Consider the following 27,953-nt stretch of genomic DNA (forward strand, 5'->3'; position numbering starts at 1 on the left):
ATGGGAGAAGATATTTGCAAACGACATATCAGATAAAGGGCTAGTATCCAAAATCTATAAGGAACTTATCAAACTCAACACCCAAAGAACAAACAATCCAATCAAGAAATGGGCAGAGGACATGAACAGACATTTCTGCAAAGAAGACATCCAGATGGCCAACAGACACATGAAAAAGTGCTCCACGTCACTCGGCATCAGGGAAATACAAATCAAAACCACAATGAGATATCACCTCACACCAGTCAGAATGGCTAAAATTAACAAGTCAGGAAATGACAGATGCTGGCGAGGATGTGGAGAAAGGGGAACCCTCTTCCACTGTTGGTGGGAATGCAAGCTGGTCCAACCACTCTGGAAAACAGCATGGAGGTTCCTCAAAATGTTGAAAATAGAACTACCCTATGACCCAGCAATTGCACTACTGGGTATTTACCCTAAAGATACAAACATAGTGATCCGAAGGGGCACGTGTACCCGAATGTTTATAGCAGCAATGTCTACAATAGCCAGACTATGGAAAGAACCTAGATGTCCATCAACAGATGAATGGATCAAGAAGATGTGGTATATATACACAATGGAATACTATGCAGCCATCAAAAGAAATGAAATCTTGCCATTTGCGACGACGTGGATGGAACTAGAGCGTATCATGCTTAGTGAAATAAGTCAATCGGAGAAAGACAACTATCATATGATCTCCCTGATATGAGGACATGGAGAAGCAACATGGGGGGGTAGGTGGATAGGAGAAGAATAAATGAAACAAGATGGGATTGGGAGGGAGACAAACCATAAATGACTCTTAATCTCACAAAACAAACTGGGGGTTGCTGGGGGGAGGTGGGATTGGGAGAGGGGGAGCGGGCTATGGACATTGGGGAGGGGAGGCGAACCATAAGAGACTATGGACTCTGAAAAACAACCTAAGGGTTTTGAAGGGTCAGGGGTGGGAGGTTGGGGGAACAGGTGGTGGGTGATGGGGAGGGCACGTTTTGCATGGAGCACTGGGTGTTGTGCAAAAAGAATGAATACTGTTACGCTGAAAAAATTAATAAAAAGGGAAAAAAAATCTAAAAAAAAAAAAAAAAATCTCCAAACAAACAAAAGCCCAGGGCCAGACGGTTTCCCAGGGGAATTCTACCAAACATTTAAAGAAGAACTAATTCCTATTCTCCTGAAACTGTTCCAAAAAATAGAAATGGAAGGAAAACTTCCAAACTCATTTTATGAGGCCAGCATCACCTTGATCCCAAAACCAGACAAGGATCCCATCAAAAAAGAGAACTACAGACCAATATCCTTGATGAATACAGACGCAAAAATTCTCGCCAAAATACTAGCCAATAGGATTCAACAGTACATTAAAAGGATTATTCACCACGATCAAGTGGGATTTATTCCAGGGCTGCAGGGTTGGTTCAACATCCGCAAATCAATCAATGTGATAGAACACATTAATAAAAGAAAGAACAAGAACCATATGATACTCTCAATAGATGCTGAAAAAGCATTTGACAAAGTACAGCATCCCTTCCTGAACAAAACTCTTCAAAGTGTAGGGATAGAGGGCACATACCTCAATATTATCAAAGCCATCTATGAAAAACCCACCGCAAATATCATTCTCAATGGAGAAAAACTGAAAGCTTTTCCGCTAAGGTCAGGAACACGGCAGGGATGTCCATTATCACCACTGCTATTCAACATAGTACTAGAAGTCCTAGCCTCAGCAATCAGACAACAAAAAGAAATTAAAGGCATCCAAATTGGTAAAGAAGAAGTCAAACTATCACTCTTCGCAGATGATATGATACTATATGTGGAAAACCCAAAAGACTCCACTCCAAAACTGCTAGAACTTGTACAGGAATTCAGTAAAGTGTCAGGATATAAAATCAATGCACAGAAATCAGTTGCATTTCTGTACACCAACAACAAGACTGAAGAAAGAGAAATTAAGGAGTCAATCCCATTCACAATTGTACCCAAAACTATAAGATACCTAGGAATAAACCTAACCAAAGAGACTAAGAATCTATACACAGAAAATTATAAAGTACTCATGAAAGAAATTGAGGAAGACACAAAAAAATGGAAAAATGTTCCATGCTCCTGGATTGGAAGAATAAATATTGTGAAAATGTCTATGCTACCTAAAGCAATCTACACATTTAATGCAATCCCTATCGAAATACCATCCATTTTTTTTCAAAGAAATGGAACAAATAATCCTAAAATTTATATGGAACCAGAAAAGACCTCGAATAGCCAAAGGAATATTGAAGAACAAAGCCAAAGTTGGTGGCATCACAATTCCGGACTTCAAGCTCTATTACAAAGCTGTCATCATCAAGACAGCATGGTACTGGCACAAAAACAGACACATAGATCAGTGGAACAGAATAGAGAGCCCAGAAATTGACCCTCAACTCTATGGTCAACTAATCTTCGACAAAGCAGGAAAGAATGTCCAATGGAAAAAAGACAGCCTCTTCAATAAATGGTGCTGGGAAAATTGGACAGCCACATGCAGAAAAATGAAATTGGACCACTTCCTTACACCACACACGAAAATAGACTCCAAATGGATGAAGGACCTCAATGTGAGAAAGGAATCCATCAAAATCCTTGAGGAGAATGCAGGCAGCAACCTCTTCGACCTCAGCCGCAGCAACATCTTCCTAGGAACAATGGCAAAGGCAAGGGAAGCAAGGGCAAAAATGAACTATTGGGATTTCATCAAGATCAAAAGCTTTTGCACAGCAAAGGAAACAGTTAACAAAACCAAAAGACAACTGACAGAATGGGAGAAGATATTTGCAAACGACATATCAGATAAAGGGCTAGTATCCAAAATCTATAAGGAACTTAGCAAACTCAACACCCAAAGAACAAACAATCCAATCAAGAAATGGGCAGAGGACATGAACAGACATTTCTGTAAAGAAGACATCCAAATGGCCAACAGACACATGAAAAAGTGCTCCACGTCACTCGGCATCAGGGAAATACAAATCAAAACCACAATGAGATATCACCTCACACCAGTCAGGATGGCTAAAATTAACAAGTCAGGAAATGACAGAGGCTGGCGAGGATGTGGAGAAAGGGGAACCCTCCTCCACTGTTGGTGGGAATGCAAGCTGGTGCAACCACTCTGGAAAACAGCATGGAGGTTCCTCAAAATGTTGAAAATAGAACTACCCTATGACCCAGCAATTGCACTACTGGGTATTTACCCTAAAGATACAAACATAGTGATCCGAAGGGGCACATGTACCCAAATGTTTATAGCAGCAATGTCTACAATAGCCAGACTATGGAAAGAACCTAGATGTCCATCAACAGATGAATGGATAAAGAAGAGTGGTATATATACACAATGGAATACTATGCAGCCATCAAAAGAAATGAAATCTTGCCATTTGCGACGACGTGGATGGAACTAGAGCATATCATGCTTAGTGAAATAAGTCAATTGGAGAAAGTCAACTATCATATGATCTCCCTGATATGAGGACATGGAGAAGCAACAGGGGGGGGTAGGGAGATAGGAGAAGAATAAATGAAACAAGATGGGATTGGGAGGGAGACAAACCATAAATGACTCTTAATCTCACAAAACAAACTGTGGGTTGCTGGGGGGAGGTGGGATTGGGAGAGGGGGAGCGGGCTATGGACATTGGGGAGGGGAGGCGAACCATAAGAGACTATGGACTCTGAAAAACAACCTGAGGGTTTTGAAGGGTCAGGGGTGGGAGGTTGGGGCAACCTGAGGGTTTTGAAGGGTCAAGGGTGGGAGGTGGGGGGAACAGGTGGTGGGTAATGGGGAGGGCACGTTTTGCATGGAGCACTGGGTGTTGTGCAAAAAGAATGAATACTGTTATGCTGAAAAAAATAAATAAAATGGAAAAAAAAAAGAAATGTTTCTTCTGTTTTCTCTCTACATACCATTTCATGACTAATTTATATTATCACCTAGGTAAAAAGTTATAATTCTATTAAAAATATAAGCATATGGTAAAGGAATATTGTTTTTCTCCATTGTCTATGCCTAAAATCTAATCATTACCCTAAAGAGAAACCATATTAGAAACTACCATCCAGCCGCCAAAAATTAAGAGACAAGACCTAAAGAGAATTTTAAATCCCTCTTATATTTGTCCTGTAGGCTTAATCCTCTTAACATGAAGTGGTTTCTTACATTGGATACTCCCATAACTGACACCTAAGAAACTTAGAACTCTCAGGACACCTTAAAGGGTTAAATGATGTATCACATTTTCAATAAAATTAAACTATCTTCTCATTAATTTTATAATTCATATTCTTCCTTCAAGACTCAGGTACTGCCCTATTCCCCAAACCAAGTTACTCCAGGTCCTGACATTTGAGAATACAGTACTTCTCTCCTTGCATTGTTGTAGATCTGCCTGTCAGTCACACCCACAGACACATAACTTATCTGGGGCTACAATAATGATGTGTTCACCTCCACATTGTTGTTAAGGCCTACGTCTGCATTAGACAGAATGTCTCCTCAATAAAATTTTTGGAGTACATACATAAATTAATCCTTTAATTATATAATTCTTTTTCAATTGGACAGAAGATATTTCATTTCCAGGAGAGATAGCATTTTGCAGGGCAGTAGGAGCAAAGAATTCAAGAGTACAAAGCCTAGATTTTAGTCCCTTCTAGGCAACTATGTGTCCTTGAACAAGTAGCCTCAGTTTATTTACCTGTAATTTGGCAGGGTTGGACTTGATTTTAATAACACTCTCAGCTACAAATTTATATTCAATTTAGAAAATTGTTTTATCTGGTTAGGTTTTATGAGTTTCTTGGAATTCTTGCCTAGAGTACTAAATGCTGAAATGACCTCAACCAGGGAAACAAGAGTTATGCCCAACTGGCACAGGGTGGAATGGATTATTTCCCAGACAAAAATGGGGTTCCATTTCCAGAATGTGTCATTCCAAGAATGGAATGATAATGCTAAGCAGGAAGCTCTTGTGTTATATGGGGCTAGCTCTTTACTGTCTCTTCTTATGAGGGAAAAAAAAAAATGGAACATAGTGGCAGCACTGAATGGCCCCCAAACATCATAGAAGGTATTTTGGCTGCATAACAAATGGGGGCCCTGTTCTTCTCTTCCATTAGCCTCTTCTACAAAGAGGTTGAAAATGACATGAAAAAAAAAATATCCATACACTGGACTGAATACTGCCAGCACATGAGGAAAAAAAAAAGGGACTCATTAAAGGTAGAACTAAGTTGGAAGAAATAAAACTAGAGGCTCCATCAGTTAAGCCTCCAAATCTTGATTTCTGCTCAGGTTAATGGTACAGTTAGTTAAGTCTCCAAATCTTGGTTTCTGCTCAGGTCATGATCTCAGGATCATGAGACTGGGCCCCATGTTGGGCTCTGCCCTCAGCTTAGAGTTGGCTTGAGATTCTCTCTCCTTCTCCCTTTCCCCCTCCTGCTCATGCTTTCCCTTGCTCTCTCTCAAATAAATAAATCTTAAGGGAAAAAAAATAAAGAAAAGTAGTAAACATTATTGTTGGATATGAGACTGGTTTTGTGAGGTCCCATGAAAATCAGATTCTGCAAATCTACTCATATGGAGAATCAAGAAATACAGGCCTGGGAGAAAGTGATGTGATGGAGACAGGAGCATAAATAATCTTTAAGGAGACAGGCCAATTTATTCTCCAAAAATCATATTAGTAAATAAGTTTGTGTCATAACCAACATCTCTTAAGCAACATAAATAGAATTATCTAATTCAAAAACAAAAGAACATTAATTTGGGGGTTTCTCTCTTAAGAAACTATTATCGTGAAACTGCTTTAGTGGAAAAAGGCATGCTCCTTAGCATTAGTTTCCTGTACTGTTTCCTGCTTAGCATATACTCTTCTTTTGAACAGGCCCACTTGAAAAGGAGATTGGTTTTCAGTTCTTGGTTGGCTCTTCAGTCTGAAGTTTACTCTGAAGAGAAAGGAAAGCAGCCACAGAACAAATGTGGGAACCGCTCCTCAAGGTGTATGCAGAAGCTCCACCATTTACAGCTATACCATGACAGGTATATCTCCGCGCCTTAGGAACACAGGATAATAAGTATTTGCCCTATTCTAAAATGAAGTATGACGTCAATGCACAAGAAAGAGTAAGATTTATCAAGAAGACTCATCTATATGATGATAGAGTCCCATTTTCACAAATATTTTCAGGAAATATGGAAGTTGGCAATTGAAAAGCCTTTTTACTGTATTAAACATTTTATTTAAATCCTGATGATAGAAGAAAAATATCTTTATTCATCTGTTCCTTATCAATGGATTAGGAAACCCAAAAATTCTATTGAAATTACCCAAAAGATTCCTAAAAGCATCATTCAAATCTTCCCTATTCATCATTTTTCCTTTCATAAAACAGAAATTTCTAACAAGTTTGTAGAGCATGAACAAATTCACTTGTGAAATATACCACAATGTATGTATAGAAAGAAGGAAGATAATTTTTTGATGAATCAAACATAAAATATTTTTTATATTATCCCAAATTAAAATTTAAGAATGCAGAGGATTTCTGGACCTACTTGATCATTCTCTTACAGTGTCTCTTGAAGAGTAAAAGTTCTTCATTTCAAGGAAGCTTAACTTTTCATTTCATAACTCATGCTACTGACTACAAAGTCACCTAGATTTTCTTCTATGTTATCTTCTAGAAGTTTTATCATTTAATGTTTCTCTTGGATCTATGACTCATTCTAAGTTAATTTCTGTGAAACATAAATTGTCTGTCTAGATTTTTTTTTAATGTGGATGTCTAGATGTTTCATCAGAATATGTTGAAAAGACTAACCTTCTTCCACTGAATTACCTTTCCTCTTGTCAAAGATCAGTTTGCCAAAGACTAGATCAGGGGCACTTGGGTGGCTCAGTCGGTTAAGCCTCTGCCTTTGGCTCAGGTCATGTTCCCAGGGTCCTAAGATGGAGCCCTGCATCGGGCTCCTGCTCAGTGGGAAGCCTGCTTCTCTCCCTCTCTCAATGCCGCTGCTTGTGTTCCCTCTGTCGCTATGTCTCTGTCAAATAAATAAAATCTTTAAAAAAAAAAAAAAGACTAGATCAGATATTTGTGTGGGTCTACTCCTAAGCTCTCTATTCCATCCCATGATCTATTTGTCTATTCATTCACCAATACCATGTTATCTTGATTACCACAACTTTACAGCAAGTCTTGAAGTTGGGTAATGTCAGTCCTCTGACTTTGTTCCTCCTCAGCACTGTGTTGGATATTCTAGGTCTTTTGCCTTTCCATATAAATACTGGTGTGTTCTTTTCAGTTCATAATTTTATATTCTTTGTCTTAAAGAGGGCAAATAAAATTCTATAAACTACAGATCCCATAAAACCAGAACCTACCTATATGTGACAATTCAAGCCACGGTGTAGATTAAAACCTGGAGGAAGAAAACAGAAGGTGAGGCCCTAATGTATATCCTCACCTAAGCAAAAGAGAGATGAGAAAAAAGAACCAAAAGAAGAAAGATTGAGATCTTCCAAGTTGCTCAACAATTCCAAATCTCATCTGCAGGTACATACATATAATATCTCTAATTCTAGTGTACAAGAAAAAAAAAGATATGGTTCTTACTTGTAAACTAATTTTCTTTTATTTGAAGACATCAGAAGCTGCCAACAATTTTGAAGAAAAATGTTCCTGTGCTTTTCCGTTTCAGTTTACCAAATAGTCCTTAATTTCTGAAATAAGTGCTAACAAGAATTTGTATGTAAGAGCAAAAACTCAAAGATCATTAGCATCACTTCCTTCATGAAGACCTCTCTGATTCCCCTAGGCCAATCCAGACTTACTCCTCTAATATAGCTCTAATCACAGCAAGCTACAATTATTTGTATTTGTTTCCCTATTAGAAGTACTATACTTTCAGGGAGGGCAGGTATCAAATCAAGTCTTATCTACATATCCCCAGTGGACAGCACAGTACTAACACATGATAGGTGCTCCGATATGGGTTGAATGAATATTGACAAAAGGCAGACACTATGATTCCAAATTTATATATGAAGAAGCTGAGGCTTGCCCCAGGGTATGTGAAGCAAATGGTGAAGCTAAAATCCAGGTCTCTCAGCTCTAAAAATATCTCCCTAATATATTAACCATCAATCACTGTAACAATAATATATTTTAAAACAAGAATCACCTGAGGAACAGGTGGCTATTCCAAAAGAACAAAATGTTATTTTTCCTGCTGCATAGTACAATTTATCACTTCCTACTCTCACCATACTTTCATTCACCCAGATTATGTGTGAAGCTTTATCTACAGACCTGTGAGTTATCTTCATACTAAGGAAAGGAATAAGTAAACTAACAGCTGAAGCTATACATTCAAAGGGAATAGGTCAAAAACTAAAAAAATTGTAGGATGGTTGCATTTCTCCTGTGCAGAGACCAGAGCTGCTCTAGTGAAAAAGGGTGACAAGCATGTTCATGTGCCCATACTCCTATAATCTCTATAAATATTCTACTTCCTCCAAAACCTCGGCCCTTACACACACACACACACACACACACACACACGAGATGCATGAAAAACTATGGTCCTGACAACAATCATGAAACTTAAGGACTTGCATCTTTTGAAATCTGTTTAGCTCTTTTTCACTTTGCATTGTGGCAGTACCTGAGACATGAGCTTGTTTATGGAGGGTTCCCTGAAGGACAATCTCTTTATTAATAATAAAATAATAATTGTAATAACAAAACACAGCTAACACTCATGGAGTGTATGGCTTTGTATTAACCACTTCATAATATTAGTTAATCTAACCCTCAAAAACCATATAAATTATTACTTTCCCTATTTCACTAATGGGAATGAGATGAAGTAGTTTCCCCAAGCTCCATACAGCTAGTACATAGTCAGCACAGCATCAAAACCTGGGTCAGTTTAACCCTAAAGTTTCTGCTCACATCTACCCTCTTATACTGCTTTGAGGAACAAACAACTTCTTAGGCTGGTGGTCTCTTAAATTTTTTTGAATACATATGAGTAAAACATTTTTATAATAAATCATTCATATACAAGTATTAATATATATGAAATATGTAATTATATATATGTAATACATTATATATTACACATGCTCTTACTGCAGTTATATTTTAGTTACATTACAAAAATAGGTCAAAATAGAAACTTTTAATCAGCTAAAAATTAAATAAGCAACACATTAAAGTTATTTTATTTTGATAATGGTTCAAAACCTTTTTTTCTCCTATTTCTCCTATTGGGGCGCCTGGGTGGCTCAGTGGGTTAAGCCTCTGCCTTCCGCTCAGGTCATGATCTCACGGTCCTAGGATTGAGCCCCGCACCGGGGTTTCTGCTCAGCAGGGAGCCTGTTTCTGCCTTTTTCTCTGCCTGCTTCTCTGCTTGTGATCTACTTGTGATCTCTCTCTCTGTCAAATAAATAAAAAATAAATCTTTTAAAAAATAGTATTTAATAATATCTGGGAATTAGTAAATGCTTAATAAGACACATTATTGAAAATAATATATAAATTCAATTAATTACAATTTTCTATTAGTCTCGATAATTCAGAAATTTTTTGGATAACTTCTTGTCAGATTATTTTTACCAAATTATGTGGCTGACAGAGATTGTATGTAAGTATTGAATCACTAAACTGTACACCTGACACTAATATTACATGGTATGTTAACTAAGTGGAATATAAATAAAAACTTTAAGAAAAAGACAGACCATCAGCTTTGCAATTTTCTTTTTGTTCTTTGTGCTGGCATTACTAGAACCATATTTAATCCAATTTGTTTTTTAAAAATCTCTTTAAATCCACTTAACTGGGCACATGTGAACTGCAACATGTTGAAATACACTGAAAATAAACTAACAGATGATATACATTATCAATTCCTCCCAATTATGAAAATTCACACTCCATTCCCAGAATAAGTAAAAATTTATAGAACTAATAATTATCTGACAGTAATTTATTAGCAAACTCTTCTACTCGACGGGGTTTTATCTACACATCTTCTGGAGCGCTTATACACCCTCTCCCACAACTTTCTTGTCCTTGGATATCACTGACCAAAATACTCTAAAATACGCCACTGATTTCAATCAGACCTGCCTAGAACCATCAGCATTTAATTCATTGTCCAAAAAAATTGCTTTTATTCAATTACGTTTGATGTGATGCCATCAGCCTAACTGAAGGAATGTAATAGAAACTGTTTTCATAGTTAGAGAACAAGAAAACTAAAGTTAAAATTAATTCAAAGTACTCTTCCCTACATCATCTTTTATAGACTATGGCTGAAAATCAAGAAATAATCATTTCTGCACATCTCTTAACACAAATACTCCTGCAAACAAGGAAATTCATTCTGTGATTCATACAAAGTTTGTATCAGCTTGGGAGAGAAAATCAATTGATGCTCCTAAATCTAATTTTGAGAGAAGCAGAACATGAACACTTTTTTTTTAAAGATTTTATTCATTTATTTGACAAACAGAGATTACAATAGGCAGAGAAAGAGAGAGAAGGAGGAAACAGGCTTCCCGCTGAGCAGAGAGCCCAATGCGGGGCTTGATCCCAGAACCCCGGGATCATGACCTGAGTCGAAGGCAGAGGCTTAACCCACTGAGCCACCCAGATGCCCGAGAACATGAACACTTTTTTGTTTGTTTGTTTGTTTAATTAATTTATTTTTTTTCAGCGTAACAGTATTCATTGTTTTTGCACAACACCCAGTGCTCCATGCAATACGTGCCCTCCCTATTACCCACCACCTGTTCCCCCAACCTCCCACCCCCGCCCCTTCAAAACCCTCAGGTTGTTTTTCAGAGTCCATAGACTCTTATGGTTCGCCTACCCTTCCAATTTTTTTTTTATAAACATATAATGTATTTTTATCCCCAGGGGTATAGGTCTGTGAATCACCAGGTTTACACACGTCACAGCACTCACCATAGCACATACCCTCCCCAATGTCCATAACCCCCTCCCCCTCTCCCAACGCCACCTCCCCCCAGCAACCCCCAGTTTGTTTTGTGAGATTAAGAGTCATTTATGGTTTGTCTCCCTCCCAATCCCATCTTGTTTCATTTATTCTTCTCCTATCCCCCTAACCCCCCATGTTGCATCTCCACGTCCTCATATCAGGGAGATCATATGATAGTTGTCTTTCTCCGATTGACTTATTTCACTAAGCATGATACCCTCTAGTTCCATCCATGTCGACGCAAATGGCAAGATTTCATTTCTTTTGATGGCTGCATAGTATTCCATTGTGTATATATACCACATCTTCTTGATCCATTCATCTGCTGATGGACATCTAGGTTCTTTCCATAGTTTGGCTATTGTAGACACTGCTGCTATAAACATTCGGGTACACATGCCCCTTCGGATCACTGCGTTTGTATCTTTAGAGTAAATACCCAGTAGTGCAATTGCTGGGTCATAGGGTAGCTCTATTTTCAACATTTGGAGGAAACTCCATGCTGTTTCCCAGAGTGCTTGCACCAGCTTGCATTCCCACCAACAGTGTAGGAGGGTTCCCCTTTCTAAACATCCTCGCCAGTACCTGTCATTTCCTGACTTGTTAATTTTAGCCATTCTGACTGGTGTGAGGTAATATCTCATTGTGGTTTTGATTTGTATTTCCCTGATGCCGAGTGACGTGGAGCACTTTTTCATGTGTCTGTTGGCCATCTGGATGTCTTCTTTGCAGAAATGTCTGTTCATGTCCTCTGCTCATTTCTTGATTGGATTGTTTGTTCTTTGGGTGTTGAGTTTGATAAGTTCCTTATAAATTTTGGATACTAGCCCTTTATCTGATATGTCATTGCAAATATCTTTTCCCATTCTGTCAGTTGTCTTTTGGTTTCGTTAACTGTTTCCTTTGCTGTGCAAATGCTTTTGATCTTGATGAAATCCCAATAGTTCATTTTTACCCTTGCTTCCCTTGCTTTTGCCGATGTTCCTAGGAAGATGTTGCTGCGGCTGAGGTCGAAGAGGTTGCTGCCTGCTTTCTTCTCAAGGATTTTGATGGATTCCTTTCTCACATGGAGGTCCTTCATCCATTTGGAGTCTATTTTCGTGTGTGGTGTAAGGAAGTGGTCCAATTTCATTTTTCTGCATGTGGCTGTCCAATTTTCCCAGCACCATTTATTGAAGAGGCTGTCTTTTTTCCGCTGGACATTCTTTCCTGCTTTGTTGAAGATGAGTTGACCATAGAGTTGAGGGTCTATTTCTGGGCTCTCTATTCTGTTCCATTGATCTATGTGTCTGTTTTTGTGCCAGTACCATGCTGTTTTGATGATGACAGCTTTGTAATAGCGCTTAAAGTCCGGAATTGTGATGCCACCCACTTTGGCTTTCTTTTTCAATATTCCTTTGGCTATTCGAGGTCTTTCTGGTTCCATATAAATTTGAGGATTATTTGTTCCATTTCTTTGAAAGAAATGGATGGTATTTTGATAGGGATTGCATTAAATGTGTAGATTGCTTTAGGTAGCATAGACATTTTCACAATATTTATTCTTCCAATCCAGGAGCATGGAACATTTTTCCATTTCTTTGTGTCTTCCTCAGTTTCTTTCATGAGTACTTTATAGTTTTCTGCATATAGATTCTTAGTCTCTTTGGTTAGGTTTATTCCTAGGTATCTTATAGTTTTGGGTGCAATTGTAAATGGGATTGACTCCTTAATTTCTCTTTCTTCTGTCTTGTTGTTGGTGTACAGAAATACAACTGATTTCTGTGCATTGATTTTATATCCTGACACTTTACTGAATTCCTGTACAAGTTCTAGCAGTTTTGGAGTGGAGTCTTTTGGGTTTTCCACATATAGTATCATATCATCTGCGAAGAGTGATAGTTTGACTTCTTCTTTGCCGATTTGGATGCCTTTAATTTCTTTTTGTTGTCTGATTGCTGAGGCTAGGACTTCTAGTACTATGTTGAATAGCAGTGGTGACAATGGACATCCCTGCCGTGCTCCTGACCTTAGCGGAAAAGCTTTCAGTTTTTCTCCATTGAGAATGATATTTGCGATGTGTTTTTCATAGATGGCTTTGATAATATTGAGGTATGTGCCCTCTATCCCTACACTTTGAAGAGTTTTGATCAGGAAGGGATGCTGTACTTTGTCAAATGCTTTTTTAGCATCTATTGAAAGTATCATATGGTTCTTGTTCTTTCTTTTATTAATGTGTTCAATCACATTGATTGATTTGCGGATGTTGAACCAACCCTGCAGCCCTGGAATAAATCCTACTTGGTCGTGGTGAATAATCCTTTTAATGTACTGTTGAATCCTATTGGCTAGTATTTTGGCGAGAATTTTTGCATCTGTGTTCATCAAGGATATTGGTCTGTAGTTCTCTTTTTTGGTGGGATCCTTGTCTGGTTTTGGGATCAAGGTGATACTGGCCTCATAAAATGAGTTTGGAAGTTTTCCTTCCATTTCATTTTTTGGAACAGTTTCAGGAGAATTGGAATTAGTTCTTCTTTAAATGTTTGGTAGAATTGCCCTGGGAAGCTGTCTGGCCCTGGGCTTTTGTTTGTTTGGAGATTTTTGATGACTGTTTCAATCTCCTTACTGGTTATGGGCCTGTTCAGGTTTTCTATTTCTTCCTGGTTCAGTTGTGGTAGTTTATATGTCTCCAGGAATGCATCCATTTCTTACAGATTGTCAAATTTGTTGGCGTAGAGTTGCTCATGGTATGTTCTTATAATTGTCTGTATTTCTTTGATGTTAGTTGTGATCTCTCCTCTTTCATTCATGATTTTATTTATTTGGGTCCTTTCTCTTTTCTTTTTGATGAGTCTGGCCAGGGGTTTATCAATCTTATTGATTCTTTCAAAGAACCAGCTCCTAGTTTCATTGATTTTTTCTATTGTTTTTTTTGGTTTCTATTTCATTGATTTCTGCTCTGATCTTTATGATTTCTCTTCTCCTGCTGGGTTTAGGGTTTCTTTCTTGTTCTTTCTCCAGCTCCTTTAGGTGTAGTTTGTATACTTGAGACCTTTCTTGTTTCTTGAGAAAGGCTTGTATCGCGATATATTTTCCTCTCAGGACTGCCTTTGCTGTGTCCCACAGATTTTGAACTGTTGTGTTTTCATTATCATTTGTTTCCATGAATTTTTTCAATTCTTCTTTAATTTCCTGGTTGACCCATTCATTCTTTAGAAGGATGCTGTTTAGTCTCCATGTATTTGGGTTCTTTCCAGCTTTCCTCTTGTGATTGAGTTCTAGCTTCAGAGCATTGTGGTCTGAAAATATGCAGGGAATGATCCTAATCTTTTGATACCAGTTGAGACCTGATTTGTGACCAGGATGTGATCTATTCTGGAGAAGGTTCCATGTGCACTAGAGAAGAATGTGTATTCTGTTGCTTTGGGATGAAATGTTCTGAATATATCTGTGATGTCCATCTGGTCCAGTGTGTCATTTAAGGCCTTTATTTCCTTGTTGATCTTTTGCTTGGATGATCTGTCCATTTCAGTGAGGGGAGTGTTCAAGTCCCCTACTATTATTGTATTCTTATTGATGTGTTTCTTTGATTTTGTTATTAAGTGGTTTATATAGTTGGCTGCTCCCACGTTAGGGTCATAGATATTTAAAATTGTTTCAAAAGACATAGGGTATCAGAATGGATAAAAAATCAAAACCCATCAGTATGTTGCCTATAAGAAACTCATTTTAGACGCGAAGACACCTCCAGATTTAAAGTGAGGGGATGGAAAACAATTTACCATGCTAATGGGCATCAGAAGAAAGCTGGGGTGGCAATCCTTATATCAGATCAATTAGATTTTAAGCCAAAGACTATAATAAGAGATGAGGAAGGACACTATATCCTACTCAAAGGGTCTGAACATGAACACTTTTTAAAGACATCCTTTAGTGATTATACTAATTGTCAATACAACAAAATGTACAGTTTGTATAATTATATCCTTTTTTATGTTGTATATTTTCTTATATTTACTAAACTGTAACTTTATGTCTGTTAAATCTAAGAATAAGAAACTGAGTTTGCAAAAAAACATTTTTTTCATTTATGTGAAGGTTCATAAAAGGACCCACCAACAAGTGATTGTATCTTTGTACTTAAAACCATAAAATAGGGTGCCTGGGTGCGTTAGGTTGTTTAAGGTGGCTCAGATGCTTGTTTAAGCATCTGCCTTCAGATCAGTTCACAATCCTGGGGTCCTGGGATTGAGCCCCACATCAGGCTCCCTGCTGCATGGTGGGAGGACCTGCTTCTCCCTCTCCCTCTGCCTACCACTCCCCTTGCTTGTGCTCTCTCTGTCAAATAAATAAATAAAATCTAATAATAATAATAATAATAATAATAATAATAATAAAGCAGCTAGAGGAAAGGGGAACTAATCTTATACTTCATGGCTGTGGGCTTATATATGGTCACTGACTTTTACGGAGACATTTCATTATGTTGATAACAGTGATAGACTCATTCTAGTATGTAGAATACCACCTAATTTCTGTCCTGCACAGTATCAGAGTTTCATGTTAGGATAATCAGGAAAAGTCTAATACCAAGTAATATTCATCTAGTTCGTGCCATGCCTTTAAGGAATTCAAAATACTTGACCAAAAAATTATGAACAATGCTTCCCATATGACATATTTTCAGACCTTTCTTTTCTAGGACACTGAGTGACTCTCTGTGCTTTATTTTACCCATGCTTATACACATCCTAGATAACTGAAAAATCCAAAGTTCAGAGTGGTAGGGAGACTTATCATGAAGTTATCACAAGTTAAAAGCAGAGCTCAAAATAGTTTCCAACTAGTTTTATCTTACCATACTGTGTCAACTGAAGTTTTAAAAACAACAGATTTCAACTCAACACCCAAAGAACAAATAATCCAATCAAGAAATAGGCAGAGGACACAAACAGACATTTCTGCAAAGAAGACATCCAGATGGCCAAAAGACACATGAAAAAATGCTCCACATCTCTCAGCATCAGGGAAATACAAATCAAAACCACAATGAGATACCACCTCACACCAGTAAGAATGGCTAAAATTAACAAGTCAGGAAATGAGATGCTGGCGAGAATGTGGAGAGAGGGGAACCCTCCTACGCTGTTGGTGGGAATACAAGCTGGTGCAAGCACTCGGAAAACAGCAACCACTCTGGAAAACTTTTCCTCAAAAAGTTGAAAATAGAGCTACCCTATGACCAAGCAATTGCACTACTGGGTATTTACCCTAAAGATACAAACATAGTGATCCAAAAGGGCACGTGCACCCTAATGTTTATAGCAGCAATGTCTACAATAGCCAAACTATGGAAAGAACCTAGATGTCCATCAACAGATGAATGGACAAAGAAGATGTGGTGTGTATACACACACACACACACACACACACACACACACACACACACACAGAGTGGAATACTATGCAGCCATCAAGAAATGAAATCTTGCCATTTGCGACAACGTGGATGGAACTAGAGGGTATTATGCTTAGCGAAATAAGTCAATCAGAGAAAGACAACTATCATATGATCTCCCTGATATGAGGAAGTGGAGATGCAACATGGGGAGTTTGGGGGGCAGGAAAAGAATAAATGAAACAAGATGGGATCAAGAGGGAGACAAACCATAAGTGACTCTTAATCTCACAAAACAAACTGGGGGTTGCTGGGGGAAGGGGGATCAAGAGAGGGGGATGGGGTTATGGACACTGGGGAGGGTATGTGCTATGGAGAGTGCTGTGACGTGTGTAAACCTGGCGATTCACAGACCTGTACCCCTGGGGATAAAAATACATTATATGTTTATAAAAAAAAAAATTGGAAAGGGAGGCAAACCATAAGAGACTGTGGACTCTGAAAAACAACCTGAGGGTTTTGAAGGGGCGGGGGTGGGAGGTTGGGGGAACAGGTGGTGGGTAATAGGGAGGGCACGTATTGCATGGAGCACTGGGTGTTGTGCAAAAACAATGAATACTGTTACGCTGAAAAAAATAAATAAAAAAAATAAAGTATTAGTTTTAGTGGATAAATATTCGGATGTTCATGCATATGAAATGAAGTCATTTCACCAAAGTAAAAAGCAACTATTACCACGATTTTTCAATATTGTTTGTGAGGTTTTACGAAATTAAATGGAAAATACTTGGTAAAAATTTGGAAAAGAGACCAAATCTACCTCTGTCTTTGATAAACAGCTTCTTTCTTACCCTGGAAATAAGTAATGAAGAGAAAGACATTCACAAAAAAGGTACAGGAAAAAAATTTATGAAATATTTTCAAATGACATAAAACAAGAACTGAACAAGTAAAGAAATGTAACCAAATTCTTAAGTGGAAGACTTAATATCAGAAAAATATCAATCCCCTCCAGATCAGGATATAAATTGAATATAATTCCAATCAGAATCCAGTGATCAGTATTCTTGAACTGGAATAATTTCAAAATTCATTTTAAAAAGTAATTATATGAGAATAGCTCTGAAAACCTTGGAGAAAAAAATGAGAGTGGTTAATAAACTTTACCAGATATCAAAACAGTATAGCATTGGCACAGAAATAAAGAATAGAAAAGTTACAGAAAATACAGTTCAGAAAGAGGTACATGTGTATGTGGGAGTATAATATATAACATATATGATGTTTCAATTAGTGCTAAAAGAATGTTTTATTTTAAAAACAGTGCGTTCATAGCTTGGAAGAAAATAATGTGATATACTTCCATCACACTAATATAAACATATACTCCAGTTATAATAAGAGATTAAAGCTCTAAATTAAAAAGAGTAAAAAGACTAATGATTGCCAGGAAAAATGGTTTGCAATACATATGACAAAGGATTAACATTCCTAATTCACAAAGAGTACTTACAAACTGATAAACACCAATCTAAAAAAAAAGGGACAAAGAATATATATAGGTAACTCACAAAACAAAATGAAAATCAACAATAAGTATGTGAAAATATACTTTCTCTGGCTATCACCAGAAAATTCCAAAAATGAGATATTTCTCACCTCTTCAGCTGAGAAAGATTCAAAAGAATACGGATACCCATTGCTAATGAGAACGCTAGGAAATAACTACTCTCCATACACTATTAATAGGAATAGGAATTACCAAAATTTTTTCTGAAAATTATCTGGCAAGGTGTTTTACAATTTTAAATGCAAACCAAAAAAAAAAAATTCAAAAATTGTACTTCATCAAAATTAAGACTCTGCTTTCTGAAAGAAACTGTTAAGAAAATAAAAAGAGAGGGTGCCTGGGTGGTTCAGTTAATTAAGCATCTGCCTTCAACTCAGGTCATGATCCCAGGGTTCTGGGATGGAGTCCCACAACAGGCTCCCTGATCTATGGGGAGCCTTCTTCTCCCTGTCCTCCCTGATCATGCTCTCTCTTGCTATCTCTGTCTCTTTCTCTCTCTATCAAATAAATAAATAAAATCTTAAAAAAAAAAAAAAAACAAAACACGAGTGTCTGGATGGCTCAGTTGGTTACGCATCCAACTTCTGATTTTGGCCCAGGTCATGATCTCAAGGTTGTGAGATAGAGCCTGACAGTGGGCTCTGCACTGGGCATGGAGCCTGCTTAAGATTCTCTCTCTCCCTCATTTCCTCCCCTTCTCCTCCCCTCTTCCCCACTCCCCCCACAAAAAATTCTCTTTCTCCCTCTCCCTTTGCTCCTCCCCCTCTCTTAAAAAAAAAAAAAAGGAAAAGGGCAGTCACAGAAAAAAAAAATTTGCAAATCATGTATCTGAAAAAGGACACATAGCCCAAAATATATACAGAACTCTCAAAACTCAACAGTAAGAAAACAAACTCATTATTTTTTTAATAGAGAAAAGGCTTAAACAGACACTTTACCAAAGAAGATATATAGACAGCAAATAACCACATAAAAGATGGTCAAAACTATTAGTCATCAGGTAAGTTGCAAATTAAAGCCACAAGATACTACTATATATTCACTGGCTTATTTAAATGACAGACAATAATAATTGCTGGCAAAAATGTGGATGAAATAGAACTCTCGCATACTGGTGGAATACAAGATAGTATCAGCCACTTTGGAAAACAATCTGGCAGCTTCATTTAAGTTAAATAGACAACATGAAATCAAGCATCCCCACTCCTAGGTACCGTACTACCCCAAAAAAGGAAAAAAATGTCAACACAAAGAGCTGAGAGCAAATGTTTATAGTGAATGGCTTTATTCATCATCACCAAAAACTAGAAACAAACCAACAGAGGAATGGATAAATTGTAGCATGTTCACAACATGAAATATTACTCAACAATAAAAAGGAATGAAATACTGATATATGCAACAAGTGAATGAATCTCAAAAAGAATTATGCTAAGTGAAAGAAATGAGACACCCAATCACTTCATCATTCTATTTATATGACATTTAGAAACAAATATCAGATCAGATACAACTAAGGACTAGAGGGAGGGAAAGGAGATTATGAAGGGAGATGAGAGAACTTCTAGGGTGAGGGAAATCTGTATCTTGATGGTGTGGTGGCTATTTGACTCTATGATATATAACATTTGTCAAAATTTATTTTTTCTTATAAATTATACCACAAAAACCCTGATTTTATGAAATTTAAAAATACAAAGCTTTTGGCCCGGACATCCCACTTTGAGAAATATACTCTACAGAAGTAAGTGTGCCAACATGTATTTAATTATTGTACATTGATGGCGAAATAGTTAAATAAAGTTATATTTAATCCATAGAATGTAATCCAAATAATTTAAAAGACCTGGAAATGTTCTCTGAGAATTATGATTTATGGGAAATGAAAGAACAGTTCTTGTTCCATTTATTTGAACCCTTTGCTCAACTAAAGTTAGAAGAATGGGCCACAACAGGGAAGAATGAGCTTCTTTTGCTCAATTCATTTGCACAGTAACACAGTAAAGCTGACCATTAGGATCCCAATCCACTTTGGAACATAAGACTGAAAAAGGAGGTACAAAACAAAAAGTGGCACCATTAACATGAGAAGAGTCCTCACTGAAAAGCGTCTTAAGTAATGCCATCCATTTATAATGGTTTCCTTTCAGGCTGCCTCGTTATAGAGTGTTGACTATGACTTGACAGCCTAAATAAATTTTGTTTAAATTTGACCTCATTTCAAGATCATTCACTATGCTCCCTATACTATGAAGAATAATGTACAAATATGACATTCCTTGCCCTCCAGAAGCTTGTTATAAACAAAATCCTAGAAAACACATTGCCCTTTAAAACTGACTTTTTCGTTTGATTATAGCAATCTACCACAAAAGCTGTATTTACACCTCAAAAAGTATAGGAGTGGGGCAAGGATAAGGGGAAATGAGTAACTGAATCTGAACCTATAAAAGTTATTAATTAGCTGTCAAATTATCCCAAGTGAATTCATTCATCATATACACTGCAGATATATAGAACAAATATATAGAACATTATTACATTAAGAATCATGAGAACACAAAGATATGAAAGAACAATCCCTGTTCTTTCTTAAAAGCTCTGGGACAAACTGGAAGCTACAGGACAAGCATACATTCATGTTTTTTAAGTCAGTATAAAAAGTGCAGCATGATAGTTGTCACCATTTAAAATAATGCAATCACTGATGTTCTATTGGTATTACTCCATCACCTTCCCAAAACCTTGGAGTTTATTTCAAAAACCTTCTAGATTAGGTAAGGCTAATATTATTTCCATTGCTATGTAAATCATTCACATGGAAAACATTATGCTTAATACCAGGCAAAAATACAATCCACTTTTCCAAAACTATGATATAAGGAGGAATACTTGAATAAGACATACATATTAAAGAACTGTTATTAATTTCTGTTAACTGGGCTGTCACAAGGACTGCAGAGTTGTTCTCCTTTACTGAATAGTCAGAAGACCTTCAAAGCTAGAATAACATTTGCTTGCGTCTGAGCTGTTTAAGAGAGCTCATGGGCTGGAATGCAGAGTATGAAGGCATACCTTTCACCTCAACACTGATGGTGACATCAGCCAAAGATGGAACATCTAAGAACAAGAGCTTGCTAGCGAGGTGGAGGGCAACAACCCTCATTTTTAATATGCTTTTAACTCTCTGACATTTCACTTTATCAATTTTCTACTATGCTGACTTTGTTTTTTCCCATACTATGATCTTAGTTATCCAATTTTAAAATAAAGAATATACCACAACTGACCAGTAAACAATAATGATACCCTGCTACCCATATACATGAAATTCTGTAAATAATTAAAGAGAAGGGTTGAGAGGAGGGCAGAAGCATGAAGAAAATGAGCTCTTTCTGAGACTTTGGGAGGCCCAGTTTCTTCATCCTGTCCCACATAAATACTTGCACTGCAAACATTTCAAATATTATGCCAGAGTTACACAAAATAAGTGGAACATCACCAAGCAGAAATCCTAGAGTAGGTGTTCTGAACATGTTGGTAAAGAAAGTCACTTCACTTGAGAGGTCTCTGCCCCTTCAACCTCACCCTCCTTACCAATATACATTCATCACTGAAAAGGGAAATATTTACAAAAGTTAGTTTAGTTATGTTTAAATATTATGTTTAGCTGTCTGGAGACCATGTTCTCAAAATTTATACAAGAAATCAAGGATTAAACTTCATAACAATTAGGAAACCACACTGTGTAAAATCAAAGACTTAGTTAAAGGACATTAAAATAGTTTTACCATTGGTGCTAAATTGAAGTGACTGCATCTCTTCCCAACACCTGGAACCAAAACCTTTTGAACTTTCATGTAAACAAATTGGGGCAAACCAAATGCCCTGTCTGTAGCCAGGTACCACCTCTGTACATGCATTTGGGTAAAAAATGTGGAAAATGCCTGAGGACTCTTTGAAGCAGCTTAGGAGAAGTGAGAGCAGGAAAGAGGCTCTTCTCTGGGGTAAGTTTGTTTAGTGGAAAGTAAGCAAGTTGTCAGGGTAAAAGTTGACAATGTTGATTCCAACAGTTTGAACTGCGAATAAACATCCAAAGGGATTATGTTACTGAGAATTAGAAAAGATTCCATTGAACTCAATAGAACACTTGTGTTTTCAAAGATAATACGCCTTCAAGCCACACTCTGGATCCACAGTTTAAGGTTAGAATTACCTTAAGCCCTTTCTATGCCACATTAAAGAACATGGGGTCTGACCTCTTTAGTAAGGACCTAAAATTAAAATAAGAACAGAATAAAAATATTTCATTTCTAATAAATGAATTAGAAAATACTAAATACATGTACATTTGTACACCTGAGATAGAATAAAGAAATTTGGATTTAAAAAATCTATGTTCTTCCCAAGCATCTAAACTTAAACAGTTACACTAACCAACTTGGGGAAATAATGCACTGGTCATAAATCACTTTTGAGTTTTCCCTCTTAATGACCTATCAAACGCAAAAAAAACCAAGGCCTATACTTATGAAATCCATAATCCTCTTCTCTGCTCACCAAAGCCACATTTAAATCTGGCTTTTGTCTCATGCTGTTGGATTTTCCACCAGGTACAAGATGAAAAGCTGGAAGAGACTTGTGCTTTTTCTAAAGCAAAACAATTTGGTTGCCACTCAGCAATTCCTGGTGAGATGCCAGGAAGCCTATAAAAAAATTAAAAATTTTCCTAACTTGGAGTTTACAAAAATAAGTGTGAGATGTTCATAGCCTGTCAGACATTCCATCTCCTTATTTTTTAAAAATTCATAAACAAGGGGAAAGAGACACTTTTGATTTGTTAAACTTTATTTAGATCAATATATGCAGGTATGTCTTACATACCCTCAAGAAAATGGAGGTAACTTAGACAGCTCTTCTTAATCCATCTTAAGTCCTCCATGATTCTCACTTTAGAGTCACTGTTAAAATCTTTCCCAAAACTTGACAAAAGCATGCAACTCACATGCTCTTTACCAGCCAAGTTTGCAGGCAGCCCTGCAAAAAGTTGCTTCTCCTCTGAGCTCTCACACAAATTCACTTCCTTCCTTGAACCAAGGATGTAAGGGAGTATGGCTGTCTCATAGCCTCTTTGTTCTTAAAAAGAAAATCAAATTCTCCAGATATTTTCAAACTCCACCAGGAATAGAACATTCTCAGCTCAGCCTGTGGATCATTATCTCTTTTACATTTCATCTTTATGTTCCCTGGGTTCATGAAAAGGGCATACACAGAAAGAGGAAAATCGCTGCTTCTTGACACCAAATTTAGTAATTCTTTCAAATCTATTGGCACACACCTAAAAAGTCGTATTTTTACAAGGCTTCATTAGGTTTTCATTGGTTCTGTCTTTGGAGAACACACATGCTGAGTTGCCTATAACCTTAAGCCAAATACATCTGTAAACTACAATAAATATTTTTTATAGGAAGACAAAAGTCATCACAATTTAAAAGGGGATATAGTGGGTGGAGACAGACAGATGTGGGCTTATCCACAGCCCACTTTAATGTCTCCCAGGCATCAAGTTGTTAACTAATGGAAGCCAACAATCTATAATGCTCTGAGATTCCAGACAACTCCAATAGCCTTACCTGTTAATATGAGATTACTGTAAGTATTAGAGAATTGCTCCTTTAGAAGAACAAGGTGCATCTGAGCTGCCTTCTCTCGTTGGAGCTCCAGCATAACATCAGGGTGCTGAGCAATCTTGCAGCCTTTCTGTTTATCCAGGGCAACATCACTTCGAACAATGTCTATAAAAAGAAATAAATGCAGCCAGCAAAAACAAAACAAAAAAACTGGAAAACTATATACAAATCAAAGTCTTGTTCCACCCAAAATTACAGAATTTATAACCTACCAGTATCTCATCAGAAAGAAAAGATTTGTAAGTAAAGAAACCTGAAGAGCCTCCAACTTCATGATACATTCTGCAAGTTTCTCTGATCATTTCCAAATTCTTTGGCAGTTTCCATTTTATTACCTCCCTGTGACCTCATTTAAGATTCTCACTCCTCCGTTCTACTCTCAGCTCACCTCTAGGACTTGGGCACTTCCCAGGGCCTTTTCTGAACTTTTACCATTCTCCATGGAAAAAAAAAATAATACAACTTTGTCTGAACACCAGTGATTATGATATTTCCTCTATCTCATGTTGTAGGACTAGGTGGTAGCTCCTGTGTGTATGTTCAGGATACGTGGCCTATTTTCAAATTTACCTCCCAGCTAGCCCATTCAGTCCAAATTAGGGCTGTTATTCTGTGAGCTAGCTGCTCAGGATTTCTCCTACTATCTTTCATGTGCCTCTGGCTGCATTCTGACTCATAAATAACTCTTTAAATCTGTAAGTATTTGTAGGCACTGAAGAAAGCAATAGGGCTAGAGTCACTTTACAGTTCTACCTCTTTCCCAATTATTTTCCCATTAGTAACAGGCTGCTTTTTACACTTCAGTATGATTTTCACTCAAAGCAGAAGTATCATCCAGAAAACAGTCTCTGCAAAAACAAGCATTGTCCTAAAATATTTCCTGATTAACAGGGAGCTTTAATACCCTAAAGTTGTTTACTTTTATAAATTAAAATGTAATTCAGTTGACTATCATTGAAACAATTGATGTTTATCAACAGCAATCTGGATGACAATCTAGAAACTTTCAAGTTTTGTGTAGCAAATTGAAGGACTTTAGGAGAAAATGATAAATAATAATAATAATAATTATTATTATTATTATTATTATGAAACCAATGGCTTTGGAAGGGATAAAGTAATACCCATGTTGATTGTACTGATAAGAAAGATGTCGTTCTTTCGGCAATGCTCAAAGAGAAAATAAGATATGTGACATAAAAGATGGGACATTGTTGTACTCTTCAAACCCATCAACATAGCTCTAACAGAAAAGCCCAGCTATAAATACAAACCCAGGGCAATGAGGGTTAGGATGTGTGCCACATGAAGGTTAGTCAGATCTGGGAATGGTTCTTACTTAAACTTGGTTGAAAACAGAGGAGCTGGTTGGAAACAATGGAGTATTTATTCCTAAACCTATTAATGCCAATTTCTAGACTATAAGCAATAAAGTGAACTAATTTAACATTCAAGTAACTACTCTCATAGATGTTGAGTCTCGAATACAAAGGTAGAATAAATTAATTCAGGATACACTCTAGTTTTTAAGACCATCAGTAGAAAGCATGAGGAAAACTTATTACACTGTATAACTGAATCCTTCCAATAATCCTATGAATGTGGCAGAGATTGTTGACTAGCTGACCCAAACCCTACACACAATCCCTTCTCCTTTGCTTTCCTCTGCTACAGAGATGAAAACACGAAAATAAGCACTTTCCCAGCTTTCCCTGAAGCAAGGGGTGACCATGTAACATGGTTCTGGCCAATGAGCTACAGGCAGACATCCTTAGAGGGTACTTAACCTTAGTGACAAAACCGCACTAAGAGAAAACCAGGATATTTTTCCTTTAACCAGTTAGCCTTTCTCCATTCCTTACGTCTAAAACATAGACATGAAGCCCAGACTTAAAGAAGTCATTTTGTGGCAATGACTCAAGAAGCCAGAGGGCAAAGGACTACACACTAAGGATGATGAAATCAAAGACTAGAAGAGCTTAAGTCCCTAATGTTTTTATGAAGTTCCCATAGCTACCCTACTTGTCCTAGATTGCCCACCTGTTGATATCTTGTTATGTGAGATATCAGTTTCTTATTTTCAAAATCCTGACCTGTTTTTGTAATCCTAAATGATAAAGAATAATATTACTATCCCTATTTTATATCTGAGGAAACTGAGGTCCACAAAGCTTAAGTGACTTGCTCAAGTTCACAGAGCATGGTCAGTCCCCAAATCCAGAAATTTTCAAAGCTAATCCAGTGATCTTTCCAAAAGTTACTTCTACATAGAAACTCATGAACGTAACAATATAGTATGGTAAATAATAAAAGTGAGGAACTAAAGAGAAAAACCTAATTATACTATTACAGCAGCATACCACAGATGGCCTATCTAGAAAAGAAATATGTATGATACTTGCCCAGAAAAGATCACAAAACTTGTACCAAAACATACTATATAGAGTGAAGAGGAGTTTAAATTATTCAGATATCTTCTAACAGGAGTCTAATACAAAAGTAGAACACCTACCAAACTCTCTATTTCCTGTGTAATAAATGTCTTGCTCAGAAGGCAGAGAAAGCAAATATTATAACTGATAGCCTCAATATCATTCCAACCAGAACCTTAAAATAAAGTGACCATATTATCTTAATAATAAGAAGAAAAGAAAACTATGGGCATGGTCAAACATATGTCTGAGACTTTAGAAATGTACACAACAACAATGTTTGGGGAAAAAATAGATATGCCTTACAGATTCTTTATTCAACCTTGATCTGTTTGAAATTGTATCAAAGACTAGATAAACACACAAAAAAATGTACTTACCAAAGATGTATGTGGTCATATATATCTGGAGGAAGAGTTAATATTATAGATGGCAGTTTAAAAATTCAAAATTATCTTGACAACCTAGAAATCGAAGCTGAACTCTCCAAGACACAGACATGAACACAAAGTCTTGCATCTATACTGAAAATTAATTACATAAGAGGGCAAGGCCAGATCAGACAGAAGCTCAAATATTTAAGATCTTATTAAGTTTTATAGGTTTTAGTTGAATGCAAACTTCATGTAAGTAAGTAATATGCTGCCAAATATGATATGGCTGCCAAAAAGATTAACATAATTCTTAAACTAAATTAATAGAATGAGAACACCCAGAATATAGGAAGTAACATAGTCACACTGAATTCCATGCCAGCAAAGAGCAGCACAGTAAAGAGTTGGAGTTAAAGCAGACCTTGGTTCAAATTCTAGCGTGGTGGTTACTTACTAGCTGCAGAAGTGACAGACAATGCTTCTGTAAGCCTATTTCTTCATTCTGTTATTGTCAAGAGTCATAAAAGATTTAACACTATATGTGCCACATAATAAAAATTCTACTAAAGGTAGCTATTACTATTTTTATTATTATAATACTCTATTTTTAGTATTGTATGTTTTCTACCTATAATAGTTTCTCAGGATAATAACTATCTAGAGTCCACACAAAGAGAAGTGCCGACATGGGAAATAATTTTATTTTTTTAAAAATAGCTGAAAAAAGTGTTGAACCTGGCAAAAAAAAAAACAAACATTAAAGATGACTTGCTTCGTACAGAAGAGAAAACTGACTTATTCTGTATAAATACAGAAAGCCAAACATTACAGGAGTAGCCAAAGGAAATACTATTTAGTTCCACATGAGAGAACTCTAACAGAAGTGGTCATATAAGGAAAGGAGCTACTTGAAGATGGGCTGATTTTCTCATCCCTGGAGATATTCAAGCAGAGACTAGGTGACACAGGCACAATTAATGATTTCAGTATAGTCATTAGCCTGCCAACTACAGGGTTAAATTACTTTCACCAACAATATATGAGGCAATATAACAGATCTTAAAGGTAGATGCTTTGAATTCAAACATATACAAGTTTAGATCACAGCCTATCACTTACTTTCTGAGACTCTTAGACAAATCATTAAATCTCTCCTTTCCTAATTTTTCAAAATGAGAGTATTAATAGCATTATCTGTAATGAGTTTACACAGACAGTTACAGGGACATATTGGACATTCAACAAGTGCTGGTTGTTTTAATGGGTGTGAATAGCAATTATATTTATATTGGGAAGTTGTTACTGGAGGGTATTATATACCTTTAGCTCATTTTTATCTCAAAAATTTTATGGTTCTACCAAAACTTATGCTTTTGTCAGACATGATAGAAAAAATAAAGATTCATAGCCAGGAGATTTAGGTATGAATTACAACTACTTTACCAATT

At 36.8% G+C, this 27,953-nt stretch overlaps 1 protein-coding gene across 3 annotated transcripts in view; it reads right to left on the reverse strand.

The window, feature by feature from the left end:
- Positions 1-27,953, reverse strand: part of HPSE2 (heparanase 2 (inactive)) — a 768,592-nt gene that overhangs the window by 661,763 nt on the left and 78,876 nt on the right. For 2 of the 3 annotated variants that reach the window (XM_046028030.1, XM_046028029.1), the window contains exon 3: positions 23,643-23,804. The exons of the other annotated variant lie outside the window; for it this stretch is intronic. In XM_046028030.1, coding sequence (XP_045883986.1) covers positions 23,643-23,804 — 162 coding nt within the window. The remainder of the gene's footprint in view (positions 1-23,642; positions 23,805-27,953) is intronic. 3 annotated transcript variants of the gene reach the window in all.

Source organism: Meles meles, chromosome 13 (genome assembly GCF_922984935.1).
Source record: "Meles meles chromosome 13, mMelMel3.1 paternal haplotype, whole genome shotgun sequence".
In the NCBI taxonomy this organism is placed as follows: domain Eukaryota; kingdom Metazoa; phylum Chordata; class Mammalia; order Carnivora; family Mustelidae; genus Meles; species Meles meles.